At 38.8% G+C, this 20616-nt stretch overlaps 2 protein-coding genes across 16 annotated transcripts; one reads left to right on the top strand and one right to left on the bottom strand.

Moving 5' to 3' along the window:
* The first annotated feature begins 1013 nt into the window (after positions 1-1013).
* On the top strand, positions 1014-7621 carry LOC122876896 (intracellular hyaluronan-binding protein 4-like). Of its 4 annotated transcripts, XM_044197809.1 has the most exons (10): positions 1774-1835; positions 2260-2339; positions 2624-2858; positions 3522-3675; positions 4270-4413; positions 4516-4587; positions 4681-4761; positions 5451-5622; positions 6345-6533; positions 6900-7621. In XM_044197809.1, exons 3-10 carry the CDS (start codon positions 2630-2632, stop codon positions 6963-6965), a joined length of 1107 nt encoding a protein of 368 aa, XP_044053744.1. In that variant the 5' UTR covers positions 1774-1835; positions 2260-2339; positions 2624-2629; the 3' UTR covers positions 6966-7621. The 4 variants fall into 4 exon arrangements, with proteins under 4 accessions (XP_044053748.1, XP_044053745.1, XP_044053747.1 ...); XM_044197813.1 differs by lacking the exons at positions 1774-1835; positions 2260-2339 and adding an exon at positions 1014-1030; XM_044197810.1 differs by lacking the exons at positions 1774-1835; positions 2260-2339 and adding an exon at positions 1554-1687.
* cdc14b (cell division cycle 14B) lies at positions 7393-20581 on the bottom strand. Of its 12 annotated transcripts, XM_044197800.1 has the most exons (17): positions 19521-19600; positions 19289-19347; positions 19059-19149; positions 18241-18316; positions 17673-17765; positions 17506-17582; positions 16753-16819; positions 16516-16666; positions 16157-16387; positions 15861-15999; positions 15111-15276; positions 14895-14992; positions 10839-10886; positions 10643-10747; positions 9591-9759; positions 8420-8485; positions 7393-8186 (listed from the first exon to the last, which is right to left on the bottom strand). In XM_044197800.1, exons 2-16 carry the CDS (start codon positions 19332-19334, stop codon positions 8462-8464), a joined length of 1581 nt encoding a protein of 526 aa, XP_044053735.1. In that variant the 5' UTR covers positions 19335-19347; positions 19521-19600; the 3' UTR covers positions 7393-8186; positions 8420-8461. The 12 variants fall into 12 exon arrangements, 11 of the variants coding, with proteins under 11 accessions (XP_044053735.1, XP_044053732.1, XP_044053734.1 ...); XM_044197797.1 differs by lacking the exons at positions 19289-19347; positions 19521-19600 and adding an exon at positions 20284-20579; XM_044197799.1 differs by having other exon boundaries at positions 19289-19604.
* Between the last annotated feature and the right edge of the window lie 35 nt (positions 20582-20616).

Genomic DNA, 20616 nt, shown 5'->3' with positions numbered 1-20616 from the left:
TTTTAGGGTGGAAATACTTGAACAAAGGGTGTACTGTGTGAGAGAGAAAGAAATAGAAAATAAAAGTTATTTGAATTTTTGTTTGTGTTAAATTAGTGTAATTTAGGAAAATCCCAACTCTTCTCTTTTCCATGAAACATCCACCTAAAGCAGTTAATATGATGTTTTTCAAAAGATTTTGCATATTAGGAAAGTCTATCTACATGCACTCAAGTGCTGGAAATCAGAACATCAAGATTGATTTATAATGCCATCAATTGGCACTTTTGGGTCCACTGGCATTGTTTGAGATATTACATCCAAATGAGTTCCATTTTAATGTAACAGCTCAGAAAATATACCCATATAAATAACTGAAATAAAGTTGCAGTCGTGTGTCCTATGAGTTGTGCCAATTATTCACTATGGTGCAACAGAAACCTTTCTGTTTGTCCATATTTGCCTGTCGCATTGCTGTCAGACTGTTGGTCTGTGTCTCTCACTCATTCACTGTTCACCTAGAAAAGGCAATCCAAATATTTCCTACTGCACTGTGTAGTTCCTAATAGTGTGCCGAAAGGGGGTCTGATTTAGGCCTACTGTCAAATGCACACCGCCATCCTGAATTTAAATGTACTTGTGCTATTTTTGATGATTAATAATCAATGTTTGCTTTCCATATGTGAATGCCACGATCTTACATTATCTTGTAGCAAACATCTTTGACAATTTTAGTGCAAACAATACAAAAACATAATGTGGAATTTCTTTGTATAGCAATGATCATTTCCATTGTGACTGGGTGCTTAAGTCTATGCAGGTGTAATTGAAACTGCCTATAGGACCTCATCTTTTGGAGTCCTATTTCCTGACATGTATTAATACTAACACAGTGATATAAATTTGAATGGACACTGTAAGTTGAGACCACAGGTTGACACCACAGACTTGTACTTTCTACTCTGACCACTAGATGAAGCTAGTTTCATTATGTAAAATATATCCTGACTCATCCTGCTGGTGAGCGTGACACAGCTTAATCAGATTTGAGGTATGTTGATCCAATTTTATTGCTAGAACACACGGATCTGAGTATTACAAAATATGCAGATTCATAAAGTTGTTTTATAAATATCAGTTGGATGGTCATTTATCTAATGATCCATGAGGGGAAATTAGGTTCTGTCGCAACAGTATTTAGATAGAAATGCAGTTCATGAATAATTTTGTTTGCACAGATCTGCACAGTTTAGAGCAAGCTGTGCCGTAGGCCTATACAAACGGCTTGCAAATAATCAGACTTTAATGGCATATCCAAAACACAGCTGGGTTCAATAGCCTACTTAATCAAATATTTTCAAATGTAGGCTACTCATAAAGTACAAAATAAATATACCTTCATGAAGCTACTCAATGGGAGTGTAGTAGGCCTTACCTTACAGTTACTATACTATAACTATTAATATGTTAATATTAACATGTTGAAAACAAAATTATTATCTGAGTAATGTTATACACTGGTAATTAGGAAATATGAGGGAATAATCGTTTTTAGATTATTTTTTCGGGTGCTTTTGATAGAAAAACGTTGATTGACCTGAGTTACACTGGTACACCTGAGGTTTGGTCAGGTTTAGTTTATTACCCGCACCACTGGCTATCCAGGACGGACGGGAACAGTTGCTGCCACCTATAGGCACCATCAAATGCAAGTCGGCAAAATAAAATTTGTGATTTAACTTATCGGAAGACCGGGCTAACGACACAGTTAGCAAAGTTATCTAAAACAGGGCTAACGCTAGATGCCAACGGCAACCTAGCGTTAGCTAGCGTTAACTAGCTCTAAAAACTAGCACGTAAGTAGCTAGCACACAGAACTAGTTATAGCCATTGAGCTATAAAATGATATTAATTTAAGTCATGCTAACGTTAACTGTGTGCTAAAATCAATCTAAGCCTGGCTAGGTTATCATTTTTTGTCAAAAGCAAATACTACTGTCACCATAATGATAATTACCCAAAACGTTAGCTAGCAGTTAGCCAAAGTTATGTTAACGTTAACGGAAACCGGTATAGTATTTTTCAATGGTTAGTGTTCTTTATTAATTAGGGTTAACACATTTTATAGGAAATAAAATAATATTTCAGAGCTAACTACGTTAACTTAACGTTAATATAATGTTAGTTTGAAATGTGTTAGTGTCATTTATTTAACTTAACTATAAAAATTTAAATGTTTTTATGGTTTTATCGTTGAATGTTATGTATTTATTTGCCCAGGGTAGTTCCCTTTGACTTCCGTCCTTGTGCCAATTGGAGCAGTACGACCTGACTAAGCAGAGAATAATCCACCAACATTGGTAGGGGACTTGAGCCAAGTCTATGCAATGAATATTGATTAGTGAATAGCCTATTGATGAGTACAGGGGCGTGGTGTCGCTTGTCTCCACACGTGCAAACATTTAAAAGTGTCGACAAACTACTGTGGGTATTTGTTAGATGTTCACTGGGGCAGCAAAGTACCGTCCGCAGCTCTTTTCTGTTGTTGAGCTTTATTTTTGCAGTTTGGTATTTGCGCGATATGTGTTCAGCTTGAGGAGGGACTCAGCCTCTGATCTCTGCGTTTTTTCTTTATCGTACACAGTCTAAAATGCTGCCGGACGCTTACGGCTGCGTTGTGGCGAACAGGTTTGGGAATCTTCTGGATGACGATGCTGACCCGTTCGACTTGATCAACGAGGTGGAAATGGAGAAGGAGAAAAAGAAGAAGAAGAAGGGAGAGGGGGAGAAGAAAGGCAAGCAGAAAAAACCTGGCCAGAAGGAATCCCAGAAGGACAGACGCCTTCCTGTCGCGTCGGATGGTCAAGACTCGGTTCCAGGTAAGCTAACCTCTTGGCTGCATTAACATTAACACACCCCGAATCCGAACTATTCTGCCAGCTGCTAGTATTTCTAGATTGGATAGTCCAGCCAAGAGTGGTCAGTTTGCTGAGGCTTTGTCAGCTGCTGATGGTGCAAGGTCAGCGAGGCTGCTGAACACATGTGTATGCTGTCAGGGTGGGGTGTTATCTGAGGCCAAATGACATGCTCCTAATTTTATAGCACGTTCAAAACTGCATTTAAATGCATACTTTTATTCCTGACATGAGAACCAGCCATCTACTGATTCATTAAAAAACAATATAAAAACAAAAAACAGGTAGGGTATGTGTAGTTATCCCCCTTTTTTTTATCAGACCCGTTCTTTACATTTTTTTGTAGAATGGAGCAGGAGATTTAATGTATTTATACTCAGGTTTGAGACCTAAAGGAGGACCGGAAGATTCAAATATCTAGCCAACACTATTTGTGTTTATTATAGACTGTAATAAGTGGGCTTTATAGATTAGTGGTTCCAATAAGGGTAGTTTTGCTTGATTTACCTGACCAAACATTGAATTAGTTAAGATTTTCATCATCAGATCATTTGCAGACAAAGAGGTAAAGGGTGATTTATAAAACAACACAATTGAAAATCTCACTACGTCCCTTTCTCTCTTTAGTCCGTAAGCAGCAGCAGCAGCAGCAGGCTCGTCCTGGATTAGTGACAGAGAGTGGAGATGGCAGAGAGGAGGCCCAGAGGGGCACGAAGAGGGCTGTCTTCGGGGAGCGTAGGGCCAACAAAGAGGAGTACCCCCAGGAGTTTTCCATCTCTAAGTATGTGTTCTGAGGCCTCAACTCTGCATATTGGTTTAGAGTCTGCACATGTTTGGTTTATACAGCACCATCACTGATGAAAAGTTGTGCAAATTATAATCTGTGTAAAATGTTATTTTTACTCACCTCACCCACAGAACGTAGTTTCATACAGTGAGGGACATTTTTTTTAGTACAGAAATAATTTATTCCTCTTTTCATTTTAACTAAATAAGGTTATTTAAAACAAGACTGCAACTTTTGCAATAAATGACACCTTACTGAGTAATGAAACACCCTTGCTTTATTCAAGACACTCAGGGGTTTTGCTGCTTCAGTCTGCTTGGTCCGGTATGACCAGTAACTTATGAATGGTAACATTAGTTGACATTTAGCATTTTAATTCCCGCCCAGCAAAAGTGTTATTTTTATTTTTATCAATCATTAACAATACAGGCGATTTTTGAAATAAACAAAATATTCAGTCACGTTAGCAAAATAGCTAGCATCAGAGCAACTTTGTTTATGTCACCACATGAATCATATCCATGCAACTTTAGGTCTGCTCAACATCCATTGTTTTTTTTGTTTTTTTTAAATGTGATTGGTCCCCAGGCCTTCCTATAATGCAGACTCTGACCTCAGTGGCAGAGGGGGGATCAGAGGTAGAAGAGGAGCAAGATGTGGAGGAGGATACACAAGGAACTCGGACAACTTCAACCTCAGGGGCAAGAGAGAGTATGATCGACACAACGGAACGTAAGCCTTTTTGTTCATATTGCAGTCCAGTTTAAAAAGATTGTTCTTGTTGATGTTTCTCTCATAATAGTGTATTGACAACTTTTCCAACATTCATTGCAGAGGTATTTCTCCTGAGGAAAAGAGAGGAGGCAGAGGACCCTGGAACTGGGGCAGTGTTGAAGAAGCTGCAAGGTAAGTGAACTTTCATTAACATGGAAATTACAACTTTTACACTTGGGCACAATAGAGACCCTTTCCTGTTTGTCCATGTCCCTTTTTGTGAAGTGAATTAATGGAGGTTACATCCGATGCTCCAGTCAAATCTGAAGAGCCCCAAAACCCTATGGAGGAAGACAATCAGAATCGGTGAGTGACGCACATAAGCATCTTTCTTAAAAACCAGGTGATGTGGCACTGGTGTAATACCAGTGCCACATCACCTGGTTCAGTGACAGAATCATCAATCAAGAGTAACAGTTAACTAGTCTAAACTTGTGTAACAATTAACCAACGTTAATGGTTTTGCATTGTATATTGCTTATTGAACACTAGAATAACATGCAGCATTGATCACATGTTTAACTTCTGGACTTATGTGCAATGAAACTTGCTTTTCTGTCAGTTGATCCAAAATCAAATGTTTAAAAAAAACACACACAAAAAACAGTTTTGTTTTCAGTTGGTATTTCTTTATAAAAAAATAAAATAAATACTAAGACAGCTACTGGCTTAATATTTATTTGTGGATACATTTGTTGCTTATGATGATCACGTTGCAACAATGTTTCAAAATGGATTTTGCCCTTTTTTTTGCAATGATACATTTAATATATCCCTTGGCTCCCAACAATATGCCAGTGTAAGGTATTTCCTTTGGCTACAAACTTTTTTTTTTTTTTTTTTTTTTTATGAGGAACAACCTAAAAATCTCTTTATTTTGGCAGTGTCACACTAGATTTAAATTTTAAGATACATTTTAAGATAACAGAAATGTCAAAATATAAAAATGTCAAAAAAGTCGACTGACGGATGTAGTTTGTCCCCAATTATGATAGCGCAATGGAAGAGGAAGGAGAGATGATGGTCCAGGTTGCTGTGGAGATGACCCTGGACGAGTGGAAGGCCATGCAGGAGATGAGTCGTCCCAAGGCAGAGTTTAATATTCGCAAAGCAGAGAACAAGATTCCCTCCAAGGCCAAGGTCATCCACCAGTCAAAGCACCTGGAGGTAAGAATGGAAAGCAAGAAAACAAGGAAGCCTTGATGAAAGTGGAGCTGTGATTTGGCATTAAGAGCTTGCTTGCAGACTAATTAATCATAGTGATGTTTCACTGTAACATACAGTCGCAAGTCCTTCAGAAAAGTGTAAACTACGCAAAGGGTGAATCAAGCTGAGGTTGTCTGTACTGTGATCGGCACTTAATGATCTAAAAACCATGATGAGAAATTGTCAGACCAGGCTTTTGCAAAGCTTTCAAAGCCAGAATTTAAGTAGGTAGCACTTTATTTATCCCTGAGGGGAAATTTTAGTCTCTCAACAGCAAAGGGATATGTAGGGAATAGAAAATGAATAATGTACAGATAAGGAATACAATAAAAAGAGTAAAAATATGTAGGATATATGTGCAATGGTATGCATCAATATAGTATAAAATGTATTAAACAGTGCAAATAGTGTCCACAGTATAAAACGGTCCATGAGGGGGTGACCATCCTGCTGCGGACTCAGAAACCACTGAGTTGGCTGAGACTGAAGTCATTACGGCAGGCGTCATTGTGTAGTCAAATGGCTGTTGGTACAAAGGAGTGCTTGAAGCGCTCCTTCGAACACCTCAGTAGGATGAGACTATTACCATTTTAGATGGTCACTAATGGAGATCTTGTTTTGCTGTAACTGTCAGGTTCAACGGTCTTATCTGATTATACTTAGCATTTGCCTCTAATCTACAGACCCTCAAGGGGACTGTGGAGGACATGGAGGATGACGGCAACTTCCTCCGTAGGTCTGTGAATGACATCACCTCCCTTCTGGACATCAATTTCGGGAGTCTTGGACGCCCCAGTCGTGGGGGTCGGGGAAGGGGAGCACGAGGTGGTCCGACTAGTCGCCCAGAGAGAGCCAAGCCCATATTAGAGAGGGTATGTCCAATCAATCTTTGGGCACAAAATGTGGGCTGCCCCAGTGGAAGTACATGGGTACACCTTTTTTAAATTAGAGTATATGAATATTTACAGTTTAAATTTTCTAAAATGTTAACTCCACTTGATTGATATCTGCATTTGAGCTTTGGTTTATTTTCTATAGGGATTGCTTTAGTTTGATGGAGACTTTCTACACTGGAAAGCCTATGTCAGTGTACTCACTACATATAGCGATCATATAAGGAAATCAGCAAAAAATGTAGTCAAAATATTGGACCAGATCAACCAGAATATTAAGAACAGATCTTTGACTTTGTGTAACATATTATTGAATACGTGTTTTCTAATGTGTTCTCCCACCAGGAGGATGAGCTGGCTCCTAACCCAGATGACCCAGAAGACTTCCCAGCACTATCAACAGGAAGATAACTAAATTCACTTCTCTTCATTTACCTCCTGTGGGGAATATTGGTTGCACTTGCTTAAAAAAATAAAAAAATAAAAAATACTGTCTTCATGTTTCTGCTGTTCTTAAGGTTTGGGGTTTTATTGTACTTAGTTTTTGTTCTATTGCACCAAAGGCACTGTTCAGCATTTGACTCCTGGAGAATAAATGCTTTTGCAAGTTCATCTTGGAGCTCTATTTATTTTACACAAAACAAGTAGGAAATATAAGTTTTGGTGTATGGACCTGTGTTGTCTTTGCATTTGTAGGCAATAATGCAACTGATCAGCAAAACATGAACTTACTATACACATGTGATATCACAGTAGGAACTGAACTTAATTGATACTATGTTAAATGTATCTTGTTATATTAAACATATGATGTAAGAACTAACAGCCAGAGACATAATTGGGAGTACATTTTTATTTTAAAAAATGTGATTCTGTGCTTAAAGCAAATGTCTTTAGTGGATTATGAACATGAGTTGGAAAAGGCCCCATTAGGACCACTGACTAATTTCATAGCATGATTCAAACATAGTACAAAATATTTAAAAAATACAAACTGAGTATATCAAATGTAGACATATTTACAGTCTTGAAATACAGTAACAAGTAAAAGGAATTAAAAAAAAAAACTAGATTGCAAATTGATATAAATGTGCACAGTACTATATCTTGTGATTGGAATCCTTTCCTTTCCAATACACCCTCTTGCCATAGAGAACCAAGAGCAGGTTTTTATTCCAAACTCCTGGCCAAATCATTAACATTTTTTTTTTTCCACTGAATGAATCTCATTTTATGGACCAGAATATCTGCTGCACAGTATTCATTTTGGAGGAATATATTCACATGCAAGTCTGATAGTTGTGGTCCAATCTGATGTTTACTACTGCATGCTTCGATAAGTAGGAACAACCAGGCAATGATTTAAAAGTATCGTTTCATGATGCTGTGTTTAAAAAAAAAAAATAAAAACCAAAGTGCCTTACGGGTAAAATAACTTGTAATCAATCTATAAATGATTTACATGTCACATCTTGTTGGTTGAAATTTATTCCAACCGTTTTCTCAAACTTAAAAATCTATTGAAAGAGTAGTACAACTGTATAGAAGTTGGATTTCATATGAAATTCCTCAGGATTTCCAGATCCGCAGGCTCACCGAAGTAGAGGAGCTCTAGCTTTGGGTATGGAGTGACTATAAAGAAAACAAAGTCAGCATTAATAGAGGGTAAGATTCATTGGCTTACATTGCACTACTCAATTAATGGGTCAACATTTATTTTTTATTTTTTTTACTTCATGCATGCAGTGATTATGCACATGAATCAACATGCCTGTAAGAATGCTTCAATACAGATAATTCCAAAAATGCCATCTGATACTGTTTAAAACACAGTAAATGTAACAGAGTGCGGAGAAGATAGATACCATAGCCTGGAAAATCGAATTGATTGCAAAGAGCTGCGAGCTTTACGTCCTCTGGAGATAGTACGTCTGTTGCGTGTAAGAAATACAGAAGGAGGAAAGAAAAAAGGAGAAACATTACAGATAAGCACCAATAAAGAATGCAGACATGGCGATAATGGGGATTAACAGGCCAGAGGCAGAAGACACAGTGAGCAGCAGAATCCAGAGAAGCTACAGCCAGTCATACTCCGAAACCCCCTGTTCTTAGAGAACATGCAAGGAAAGCTATTGAAAGAAGCAGCAGGGAGACTGAGGCAGGTGGAGTTTCATTTGGCAATCTGACAGTGGTGCATAAGCAGGGTCAGCTTTACTTAGTGTTAGTACAACATCTGAGTAAAGGAGAACAGTGGGTGGGTTGCACCATCATGGTTTAAGATTACAGACAACCAGTTTAGTTAACAATATTTGAAATTAACGATGTTGGACGATTTGGATGTAATCATAGTAAAAAAAACGAACTGATCAACAATACAAAAGACAATGGTATCCAGCTGGAAAATAGAAATATTAAAAACTGACTTCTCTGTTAAATTTGAAGTAAAATTCTGATTTTGTTACATTTCAGGCCCTTAACATATCATTGGTTTACTCAAATCAATCTAGCATTTAAGTAAATGGGACCAGTTAAGTCTGATTGTTATCTATCTTCAAGGAAATGTAAGTTTTCCCCCAACTTCCTCAAGGACACTGCCCTCCAGAAACATCTCAACTGTCAGATCAAAATGGTTAAGAGTTCTAAAGTGAATCTTGCTAATTCCTAACCACGTAAAACATCCTATTGGATAAACCAGTTTGATTTTGTTTAAACATTTAATCCTTGTTGATACAGCCCAGCCTAAGTACATTAAGTGATTATATACATACAGCCACTGTCTTGAGCATTAAAAAGGTGAAAGAGAGAGAGCGCTGAGCCTCTGGATTGACTGGATTTACACAGGCACCTCTTTAACAGATCTGATCATCCTATGGCTGCCAAAACTGAAGAGAAACCATTCCAATATGACTTTCCCTGTTTGGACAGCATAGAGAACATCTCTTCATAGAAAACTGATCAGTAAAAAAATTGTTTCTGTTTGTGTGCAAATGCAGCCCAAGTCTCCATATGGCTCAGAGTGGGTCTGAGGGAGCTTGCCTGCAGGTGGACCCGTGCCATGTTTAAGTTGATGAGAGTGCCTGTGTTGGCTGTGGCACTGGCTGCGTCTCTATGGCTGCCACATGGCTCACAACACATTGGGTCTCTGTCGCCAGCCACTACATGCAAGTTGCCTAGGGACCTGACCAGTCTGGTGTGGCACAGGGAGCTGGCAGAGAGAAGGGAAGCTGTTAATTTACTCCACAAGGATCCATGAGTGGCTATAGCCTCTTGGTTGCTTTTCAACTCTGTCAACTTCACATAAAACAGCAAAACAGAATTGTATGTATTAGACATTGCATCAATGCAGCACAGTCCTGGATAATGAAATTAATGGAAAACATGCAATATTCAAAGAAGTAAAAACACATGTCCAAATTGAGGGCTTAATAATTGGTATACAATTGTGATAATCTGACAAAATAATCTTAACTCAAGGTCGGTTTAATTGTTTCTGGGGTTTTCTTCTGCAGTAAGTGTAGTCGGCTTGATTGGAGTTATGTTTCCGGTTACACTCTTATATACGACCACCTGTTATCACGTGATCAAAGTTCCATACTTAGGTCACATGATTAGGAAAGCTAATAAGAGGACCTTCAGTTAACATTATCTTGTCAAAATACTGTTCTAATTGTTATATTTTCTAATATACAGAATGCTGCATTTAATATAATCATTTGGATCCACTGTTTTGGTGTGAGTGCATTTAATAGCAAGTGGATCAGATGCGTGAAATAATCTTATTTCATCGTTAATTGTAAAATATTTAATTCTATAATTATGTAAATTCTAAATTTAAACATGTAGTTTACTTAGAACAGTCCTTGAATCTTTAGAGAAGGTTAAAGGTGTATTTTCCTACTTTTAAAATCAGAGCTGATAGTGATCTCTTACAGCAAATAAGAGCCAAGATAAGCCAGTCTCCCCATTTCATTTGCCTCTAAACAGATACATAAAAAAAGGCATCTGATGTCGCCTTTTAATTCTTGTGCTGCTCTCCCAGATAATACATCTGGGCTATCATTGAGTAAATGTCAAATCCAGCCACTGACCTTCCTCCTACTCCGTTGGCTGGCAGTGAGGTTCTGGTCCTCTTCCTGCTGTCTGAGTGATCAGACAGAGCCAAAGGGTTGACGCTGGCCTGCAAGATGACTGTGCTGCAAAGGAGACAAATGTTATTCATTAGTCTGAGCCATGTTTAATGTCAGAGCGTAGGTATGCTTGTTGTGTGTACACTGCAAACTTTACCTTAGTGACTGTGATGATGACCTGGTGTGAATCTTATTCTCTTCTTGCCTGTGAAAACACAAGTAACACGACAGAAAAAAAAAAAAAAAAGAGATTAATCTTTATATATTGAGAGATCTGAGAGAAAGGTGACAGGACAGAGTGGAGGCAGAGGAGGAAAATGGAGATGGGCAAGAAGGTTTATAAAAAAAAAAAAAAAAAAAAATCTTATAGCGTAAGACTTGTGCACAGATCATTATTGCAGCAGCAGCTAGGTAGGTAGGATTAGTAAAGCCAAGTAAATACCAGAAGAAGCCAGCAGGCGGCACTAAAGTTAACAGGGACTTGATTTGCCTTTTTACAAAGTTATCATTTTAATCAAGAAGGCTTAACTGTCTGGCAGGGTTTAATTTTAATAGTTGGCATCGCAGTCAAAACAATAACCAGCAAGCATGATGTTTAAAGATCAAAGGATAATGGGAACAGAAGGACAAAATCATTATGTACAGAAAATGGTGACATGGACAGGCAGGAGCCTCTGATGCTTTAGAGAGTTTTTAAAAACTGGCTCTGCTCATCAGCTTTAAGTTTACTGTGCTTGCAGAAAGAATAAAGAGGATGATTTTGAACAAATTTCTGATTTGGGTTGGGAATTTAAAAAACAAAACAAAAAAGATACTAGGGGCTCACTTACAGTATTCTCAGTTAGAGCTCCAGAAGGGGGGGCAGGACAGGTTTTTTGGGGGCTGACGGGCGGTAGAACTCATTGAAATCCTAACCCGTCTATACAGAAATGCTTGGAGGAAGGGAAGCCATACACAATCCACCACAGGGCAAGGCTACACAGGGAGGAGAGCAGCATGGCTACCAGCCATCTGAAAGGAGGACAAATCCAAAAACAAGAGCAAACGGAGAAAAAAAAAAAAAAGATAAAAAAAAAAAAAGGAAAGAGAGACAAGAGACGTCCAGGCAGGACACAAAGCCTCTGATGTTCTGCTTTTCCACTGGGACTGGATTAGATGAAATACCTTTCATAGAGCCTTGCATCCAACAGTGCTGTCAGCAAGTTTTTGTTCTTCACTTGCTCTGATGTGTTAGCAGTTGCTATACACTTAGAACCCGACCAATGTGGGAATTTTGAAGTAGATATCGATATTTGAGAGTTTAAATAAGCGGATAGTATACTGGCTGATGTTCAATTTTTACACAAAATCTTGAACATTTTTGACAATGATGAAAATTAAGTTAAGTTATGACAAATATACAGCACGTAGCATGGCAGGTCATTTTACAGCTTAACTTTTAAAAGATGAAACTAACAGTAGATATAAGATGAAGTTAAATTTTCAGTAGTAAACTTCACTGGAATTTAAAGTACAAGTAATTTCAAAAAATAAAGTTAATATTGTATATACTCAAAAAAGTAAGGGTCAAAAATAAAAATTAAGCCTATAAAAACATTTATGGACTTCAATTTCTGCCAAAACATATGTCAATAGCTATATCTGTTATGTGCAAAAAGTGGTTGATACCAGCCTGCCAATATATCATGTCTTAAAATAGTAAAATCCTAGAAATATTTAAGTATCCATTATCAAATTTTGTTCTACCAAAACTGACCTTTAAAAAAAAAAAAAAAAAAAAAAAAAGCTGGCAGAAACAGAAGGAGTAAACAAAGCTTAGATGGTATGTGTACACTGATCCAGTCACAAAAGCAATGGAAAAACCACAGGCAATTGACAATGAACCTGGCCCAACATTAATTACACGTTAGACACAAACACAGATCAAACATAGAGGCATGTCCATGCGTGCATGACCAAGGGTTTCATGCCTGTTGCCATGCATGAAAAAGGCAGAAAAGATGAAGAAAATTGTTCATATAATCATCGTTCTAATCTTCACTGGAATTCAACATGCAATTCAGTATTACATAATAAAACAAACAGTGGCGCCAGATGGTGAAGTTCAGCTGGAAGTTAGATGTTTGTGTAGCAACGCATACACTGATAAGTGCAAGCAAATCTCTCTTCTGCCTCAACTCCCTCCTGAGGACGAATAAGAACCCATTTTCATCCCACTACCGCCTCAGAAACTCACACGTTTTATAATCCTTTGAATTTACCATCCCAACAATACCATTTAAAACAACTAATTAAACTCATAAAAACACCACAGTCAAAGATCATACTACTGCAGATCAGAACGAGGACCAAGTTTCCCTTACTAACATGTTTTCTTGTACCAAGTCATTAGTGCAAGCCAAGCACGAAAACATTTAATTCAACTAATCCAGATCTAACGTAAAACTGTGATTAGTTGAATAATTGGTGCTGTTGTTAACAAGTATAGCAGGCTCTACTTGACAGCTTTACTATAACTAAGAGGATATCTCAGATAAGCCTTGACATCAAAGCAGAACAAGCTCAGTGTGTCCATGAGAGGCAGATAATGAAAGGCGTGTAAATGTATTGCATCCACTAAGTGCATACCGGTATCCATTTCACACCATCGTCATCCAAAGAAAAAGAAAAAAAGAACAACTTCAAATTAGCCATACCATTAATTGGCATAGCAACCATTTCTACAGGAAGAGGATGTCAGCTATAAAAAAAAAAAGGAAGTGACATGCACTTACCTCCATCATACAAAACCTCACATCCTCTCTCTGTTTTTCTCTCCCCCACTCTTTCTCTGCCTCTCTCTGCTATCTTTTGAACGGCAGGCAACACATCGGCCACACTGTACCCATGAGGCTGCAGCAGAACACTATCACCTGCCTGACATGGGACAACAAAAGCCAAAGCCATATGGGTACATTGGCAGAGGCCAGTCAACCATCCTCAGCCATGCTGACACCCAACCGTCAATGGCTAGATTTACACAGGCACAAATGATGTGGACTTTTTTTTCTTTTCTTTTTTAGGTAGGGAACAACAGGGAAGCAAAGAGAACTGGTTAGTCACATGTTACAGTTGTTACATGTTTGCAACATCGGCAATTTTATGTTTAACCACTGATTTACATGCTCCCATGTCAGCTGTTCAGCGTCATAAAAGCGTCAATTTGATCAAGGTCAATTCTGTTTCTAACAGTCTCCTGCCTTCATTCATAGTCCAGAATTGATTTGACACTGTAGCTACTTCGGTTCGCTACTGCAACACAATGAATGTCTGTTTTTTAATCTCAACATTTAAGTCTAATGCACTGCTTTTTCATTATTTTCTGTTAGCTTATCTGTACAATGTTGACAAAATAATTTTTAAGTGGGGAGCTTTGGTAGGAGGTGCTACAGACATTGTAGTCCTCAACAATTTTAATATACTACTGACTAGCAAACTGATTCTACGTTTCTCCCTCAACTCTGAGATTTATTGTTAAGCTTTTGACTAAAGTAGACGATTTATAGATAACCAATCATGCAGTAAAATAAATTCATAGATTTTTTCTTTAACTCCCACATATTTTGTGCCTTTCTAAATCCAGCGCTCAACAAAAAAGTTTTTCTGGAAGATTGTGCATCAGATAACGCCAATCCAATCACTACTTTACCTACTACTTCCTTGACTTATTGTTCATTCTCAGCTCATTGATTATAGATGAAAATAGGATGACTTATATTACACTTGGTCCGCATGTGATGACATTTAATCAAAAGTACCAGAAGAGAACACAGAAACAGGGTTATTGAAATATTACAGGGATACTGCATGGTTCCTTAACTCATAGAGAAATTATAACATTAGGATGAAATTGCCATGATATGGGTAAGGGAGAGCAGCCCTAACAGATTAGCCATGCCTAAAACCTGACATAAAAAGGACAGCTGACTACCCTGAATAAACGCTGAGGAACAGAGAAAGCTCATCAAATGAAATGATAAATGTAACAAAAAAAAAAAAAAAAGTCCAATAAAAAAGGTCACTTCCTTATTATGAAATCCTAATGATTCGAAAAACGCTATTGTATACGTGTAATGATCCGAGGGACTGAAGAGGAGAGGCATCGCTCATTTTACAGTACCACAACACGTCGGCGTGATGCATGATGAGACTTGCAGGCTGGCTTTGTACTTACGAAAGTGAACCTGAGGACGATCTGGCCTGCCTCTTGCTCTTCAGGGCTCGCAGTTTATCACCCTGTGTGAGGCCATTTTTCTCCTCTTCATCATTGTACTGTAAAACAAACAAGAAGCAATGAACAGACAAAGAAGTGGAGATTCTTTTCTGCTGACGGAAGCACTGTTAAAAATAAAAATAAAAAGCGGGGCAAGAGCGTCATTTCAAAACTCACCAGTTCCGTTTCTTCTTTCTTGGATGCCCTGTTCTTGTTGCTCCCGTTGATAGTTATGTCATCCACTCCAGACAAGATCCTGGTTACAGCCATCTTGCCATTCTCACGTTCATTTAGCATCTTCTCCCGGAAAACATCTCCCTCTGCCCACAGGCTGTTCTGCTTCCTGATGTACAAACATTTTAACAAACCATAAATAAAACAATTTTTTTCTTACCGAACCACCAACACCATTATTATTATTATTAAGACTAGACCTGCTCTCGCATGAAGGTCCCTGAAACCTTATTTTCTTGATCAGCATCTTACTATAAGTGATGGGGTCCTACATGAATGCACAACTTTCTGCCAAAGTTAACAATTTTGTTTATTTCACATAAGAGATTTCTGTATTTCTGTTTTTGTCCTTGCATTTCTCACTGGTTTGAAGTGCCCAGGGCTCACTTGGGAAACTGTAATGTCACATAGTTCCATGCAGCAATCAGAGTTAAGCAACATTTGAACTGAAATGTGATGACAGTTGTTTATACTGCCAGCACTATCAGTTCAATCTGATCAAACCATACCCACACAGTCCTGATGAACCAGATTAGCTGAGTTTCTGAACGTCATATTCTTGATAAATAGGATGTTATTTTCCAAACTTTACCTCTGGTTGTTGCTTATTTAGTCATGGATATTTAATAATAGAGATTTACTTAAGACATAAATTAGTGAAATTTTGAAAATCCTGCTTCAGTGAACACCTACTCTTCAACAAAGTTCTGCTGAGGCCCGATGATGGACCCCGGTCGGCAGATCCGTATCCAGGCAATGGCCTCTGCAGCAGTCAGGCGGTAATGCTTCATCATATAGCAGCCAATCAGGGTGCCAGTCCTCCCCAGACCAGCTAAAATTAAAAATAAAAAGTGGTATGGCATTAAATTGTGCAATAAACAGGAGTATACAACCGTAGCACAAGTGTCTCGCACCAAACACAATCAGCCAGAATAGTTTGACCCATCAACAATGCTTCGTGCAGTGTGAATGTGGGTTAGAGATCTTACCTTTGCAGTGGACAGCAATGGCTCCTTCTGCATTCTCACAGATGTTGAGGAACTTCCTGACGATGGAGTCGTTTGGTGTACTCCCGTCCACAAAGAACAGATCTTGATGCTCAAAGCCAGACTCTGTGAAACGCCTGGCATCATACATCTTCTTGTTGAGTCTGATGACAGTGGTGATGTTATGATTCCTGAAGTATGGGATGTAGGCCTCGGGAGCGTGTAAAGGGTAGCCTGAGGTAAGAAAAAAACAAACAAACAAAAAAAAAAAAAAAAAGCATTCCTGTTAGTTCAGGAAGGGTTAAAATTAGGTCAGACTGTTTTTAAAGGTACATTACAAACTTAAAGTACATCTCACTTACCATTCTCTATTTTGCTTTTTGGATGAGGCCCACTGAATGCAAGGAACTTTCCTGGAATGATCCAGTTTAAGTCTCCGTTTTCTGCTCTCTCATAGTGCTCATATTCTTCCACGTCGAAGTTGGAGAAGTCGAGCCAGCCGTACTGCAGAGCCTGGTAGATAGTCGAGAGGGAGTTTATTTCATTTAGAGCATGACACAGCAAGAAAGAAAAATAAAATCAATCTTAAAATGACGTACCTTGTGAACAGCACGAAGGCAATCTAGGATGTTCAGATTGTACATGCAGGTTCCAAACGAAGCATCTCTGAAACATAAAAAAATACTTCATCAGGACAACATACTGATGCTAACATACATTTCCTTTAAAATATGCTTCTCCAGCAAGGACACAGACTGCTATCCCACATATCCTGCTCTCAAATGCTTTCTACCGCCCTCTCTCTTAATGTCTTGTATCTTTTCTTAACACGTCACCATTTTATTGTCACAGTAATACTAACAGGGCAAAAGGGCCCTTGATCCTTCGAGGTCTGGTGATCTTCGAACATTTTTCCTGTGTTGCAAGTCATAACATTGTAATTTTGTTTCTGATCAAAGATGCAGCAATCTTTCACCAACAATTCCTCTTAAAAGATTTCTTTGGTTGTCTTTACTGATTTTTAAGACAATTTTTTTTAAGATGCTTAATCCATATGTGATGCTTGTTAGCTTGTTTTTACCATATTAATTATGCTAAACAGACCAGTCTGCTCTGAGAATGATTGTTTTAAAAAAAGTATTTAAAATCAGGCTGCTGCTGTATGTTTTTTTAACAGATTAACTCGACTGTATATCTTTGAAATTGGTCTTCAGAAAGCAAAATATGTTGTGACTATTGTAAATGACAATATGAAACCATATACTGTCCAGCCCAAGCTGCAGTCATTCTTAGTTGCTTGAATAAGAACCCAAGTGAAATGTGAAATATATATGGTAATAGTGAATTGTTACCTGAATGGAATATATGTTGAATTCCTTGACACCAGGAGACTGTAGGCATCCTCTGGCATCATGTTTAGATTCATTACCTTTAAATACAAAATATCCAATCAGCAAGTGCCTCATGCTGATATAATGTCACAAGCTATAAGTAACATGTGTGTCTGTACACCACTTACTGCATATGAGCCGATTAGGTAGGCAGCATTGACTTGTTTCTTCTGATCTCCACAGGTATAAAATATGATCTTCTTCCTTGAGAGTGTAATGGACTGTGCAAAGACATTCAAAGCAAACAGTATGAACCAACATGTGATACCGTATTTATTTGACTCACAGATATAAAATATTAAATGGAGACATTACAGTAACCTACAGTGGCTAGACAAATAATGTAAATTCCTCATAGATAAGGACTTGAACTCGTATATGAATTAATGACAATTACAAAGTTGCTAAAACAAAAAGTTTGGGCAATCACCACATAAGACAGTTATGTACTAGAGAAGATAACCTCATGTGCCAAATACAGACAAACAAAGAGGAACAGAGGTGTCTCAAATTGACACAAACCAGGGATACATTTAACTGTACGAAGTTGATAAATATTGCTAAATGTCGTGCAAAAAACTATAACCCTACTTTATTTTTGCCTACCAACTGGAATAAATAGATGCTGATTGACCTGGGTTTTGCTTCCCATTCTCTTTTCCAGGAAGTGTAATTAAGAAGAGCGGTTGACTTTACCTTGAGCTTTTTTGTCAGCTTGCAACTGAAGCGATAAAACATGGCCAGGTTAAGGGGACCAAAGTCCGCATAGAAGCTGAGAGGGAGAGAGAAAAAAGAAGAGTGTGTCAGAGTGGCTATTTATGCAACCAGCTATGGTCTCTGGGGAAGTTTCACTAGATAGAATCAGCTACCTCTGACTGAAACAGTCAAAGTAAAGACTATATGTGGAAGCATTTGATGCTCGAGTGGGACAGCCAGAACAGGACAAAAAGCTGCAAAGACAAGAGGCCTTTTTTGTATCACTGGCACAAAAATGGCTCTGAAAGGTCAGTCATGTCCATGAGGCCAATCTAACAACCGCCCATTGAAACAGCCTCTGCTACAAACTCTGAAACGGCTACTTTGGCAAGGTGCTTTTATTTGCCTTTAATTTTTAATGCTGTTGTGGTTATTTGGATTTCTTCCAGTGAAAAGGGTCTTTCCCTTTTTTATCTAAAACGGTGGACCAAAATACTCTTACATATATATTTTTAGATTAAATCTTAATATGTTGAGTAATTACATACTATCGACTTCTGCAATCAAAGCTAAATTCACTGTATTTTGAATTAGTTATGTGCAAGCCTGCTCTCACCAGCACTATTGGTCGAGAAGATGATCTTTCAGATGACAATGCAATGATAACATAAAAGTGTAGGCGCTGTTGGCCCATTTAAAGTGTCTTTTATTGCACTCGGAAGACGTTGAATGGCATGGGGCAAAGCACATAAACAATGCAATAACCAGCAAACCAAGTCTGTTCAAAATGCAAAGGTGGGATGAGAGTGATAACTTACTTCTCATATGCCAGCTCTTCATCTATGCAGAAACAGTGTCGCTCGGCTGTGCTCTTGATCTTTTGCTTAAGTATGGCGAAATATAGTTGATCTGGAGGGGGACGGGTAGAGACAAAATAAAGAGGCAGTTGCTTTTGTCATGCATACACACTTCTGTTGTCTCTCATTCCCCCCAAACCAGCTCCTCTTTGTCCACAACTACTTATTTTATGTATTTTCTAGCAACTTACCCTTGATAAACTCAATACATCTTGACGAAACATCGTCCGCGGTCATCTTGCCCCCAGTTCTGAACATGACGTTTTGCAGAGAAACGTACGAGGTTGATTTCCTTCACTAGGATTTGCGCATACTGAGTAAAACTTACACTGATATTGTGCACGGAGTTTAAAAAAGTATATTAAAAGCAAAAAGTAAAAACTCTAACGTTATAAGAAAAACGTTTTAGTGGGCTTGATTTACCTCTCCGGGACAAGAAAGTTACCAGTCGAAGAAGGAAGCAGAGTTTCAGTGTGCAAGTGCGCACTCTGCTAAAAATTATCTCTGCCCGACTCCTCCCCTACGCTGTTCCGCGGGACGCTATTGGCTGCGAGAGACGCCGGACGCCACATAATTGGAGGAATAGCCTGTCGGTCAGGCTCTGCCCCGCCCCTTTTAGTTTAAAGTTCTCTCCATAAGACACATGATAGGCCCCGGGAACATTGCCCAAGCCGTTGCTAGGACGATCCCTCAGCCAATCAAATTCGTGATTTCCACTTAGACGAACCTCCCTCTCTCAGATTTGAGCTGCGAAAGGATCTAGGCTACAAGAAACTGGAAAACGCTGATATTTTTTTTTACATTAATACACCACTCCATGATCTCTGTATGTACATATATAACTCACACACAGTCCATAAAACATGATTGTGCAGACAAAGCTAAGTTATGGTGTAATTTCTTGCTCTAAAATAAATACCACAGCAAAACTGAACCGCGTTGTATTTGTGTATTTTGTGCACAGACTGCGGAGTTAAGTCGTCGCAAACCCAATGCATTAAAGATAAAGGGACAGACGGTGTCGCCATATTAGGTAAAAAGCTGAAGAAAAAAAAATCAAAGACTTTCACACACCCTTGGTCATTTTAAAACGCAGTCCTGTGCATGCGCAGTCTGCTCTGTGCGTCTCCACATATTTGCCAACTAGGCTTAAAGTTGACAGGGTTCATTCTGCACACCCGCTTACCTGCTATCTCAATGTAAATATCAGAGTTTGGCGCCGCCTCTGAGCCGCTGTGAGCAGCACAGCGCTTTTTCCTCGACTCGGCTCGTCTCCTCTCGCTCTTGCGCTTCATTTTCTCCTCAGGGCTGCACGGTGGACATTCCCGAGCAGCTGCAACAGACCTCCGCTTCGCAGTGCGGCGGCTCGTCCCCGTGTTGTTGCTGTGCTTATTATGGCATGTCTTGCTCCTGCGCCGCTGATGCTCGCTATCTGCTATGTGTGTTGTGTATGTGTCAACCGAAACACAGCTGCCTGCTACAGCCTCTCTCTGGTGGTGGTGACGTCTATGAGCAGGAG

The sequence above is a fragment of the Siniperca chuatsi genome, linkage group LG5, assembly GCF_020085105.1.
Source record: "Siniperca chuatsi isolate FFG_IHB_CAS linkage group LG5, ASM2008510v1, whole genome shotgun sequence".
NCBI lineage: Eukaryota > Metazoa > Chordata > Actinopteri > Centrarchiformes > Sinipercidae > Siniperca > Siniperca chuatsi.
This window is presented reverse-complemented; position numbering and strand designations above follow the sequence as displayed.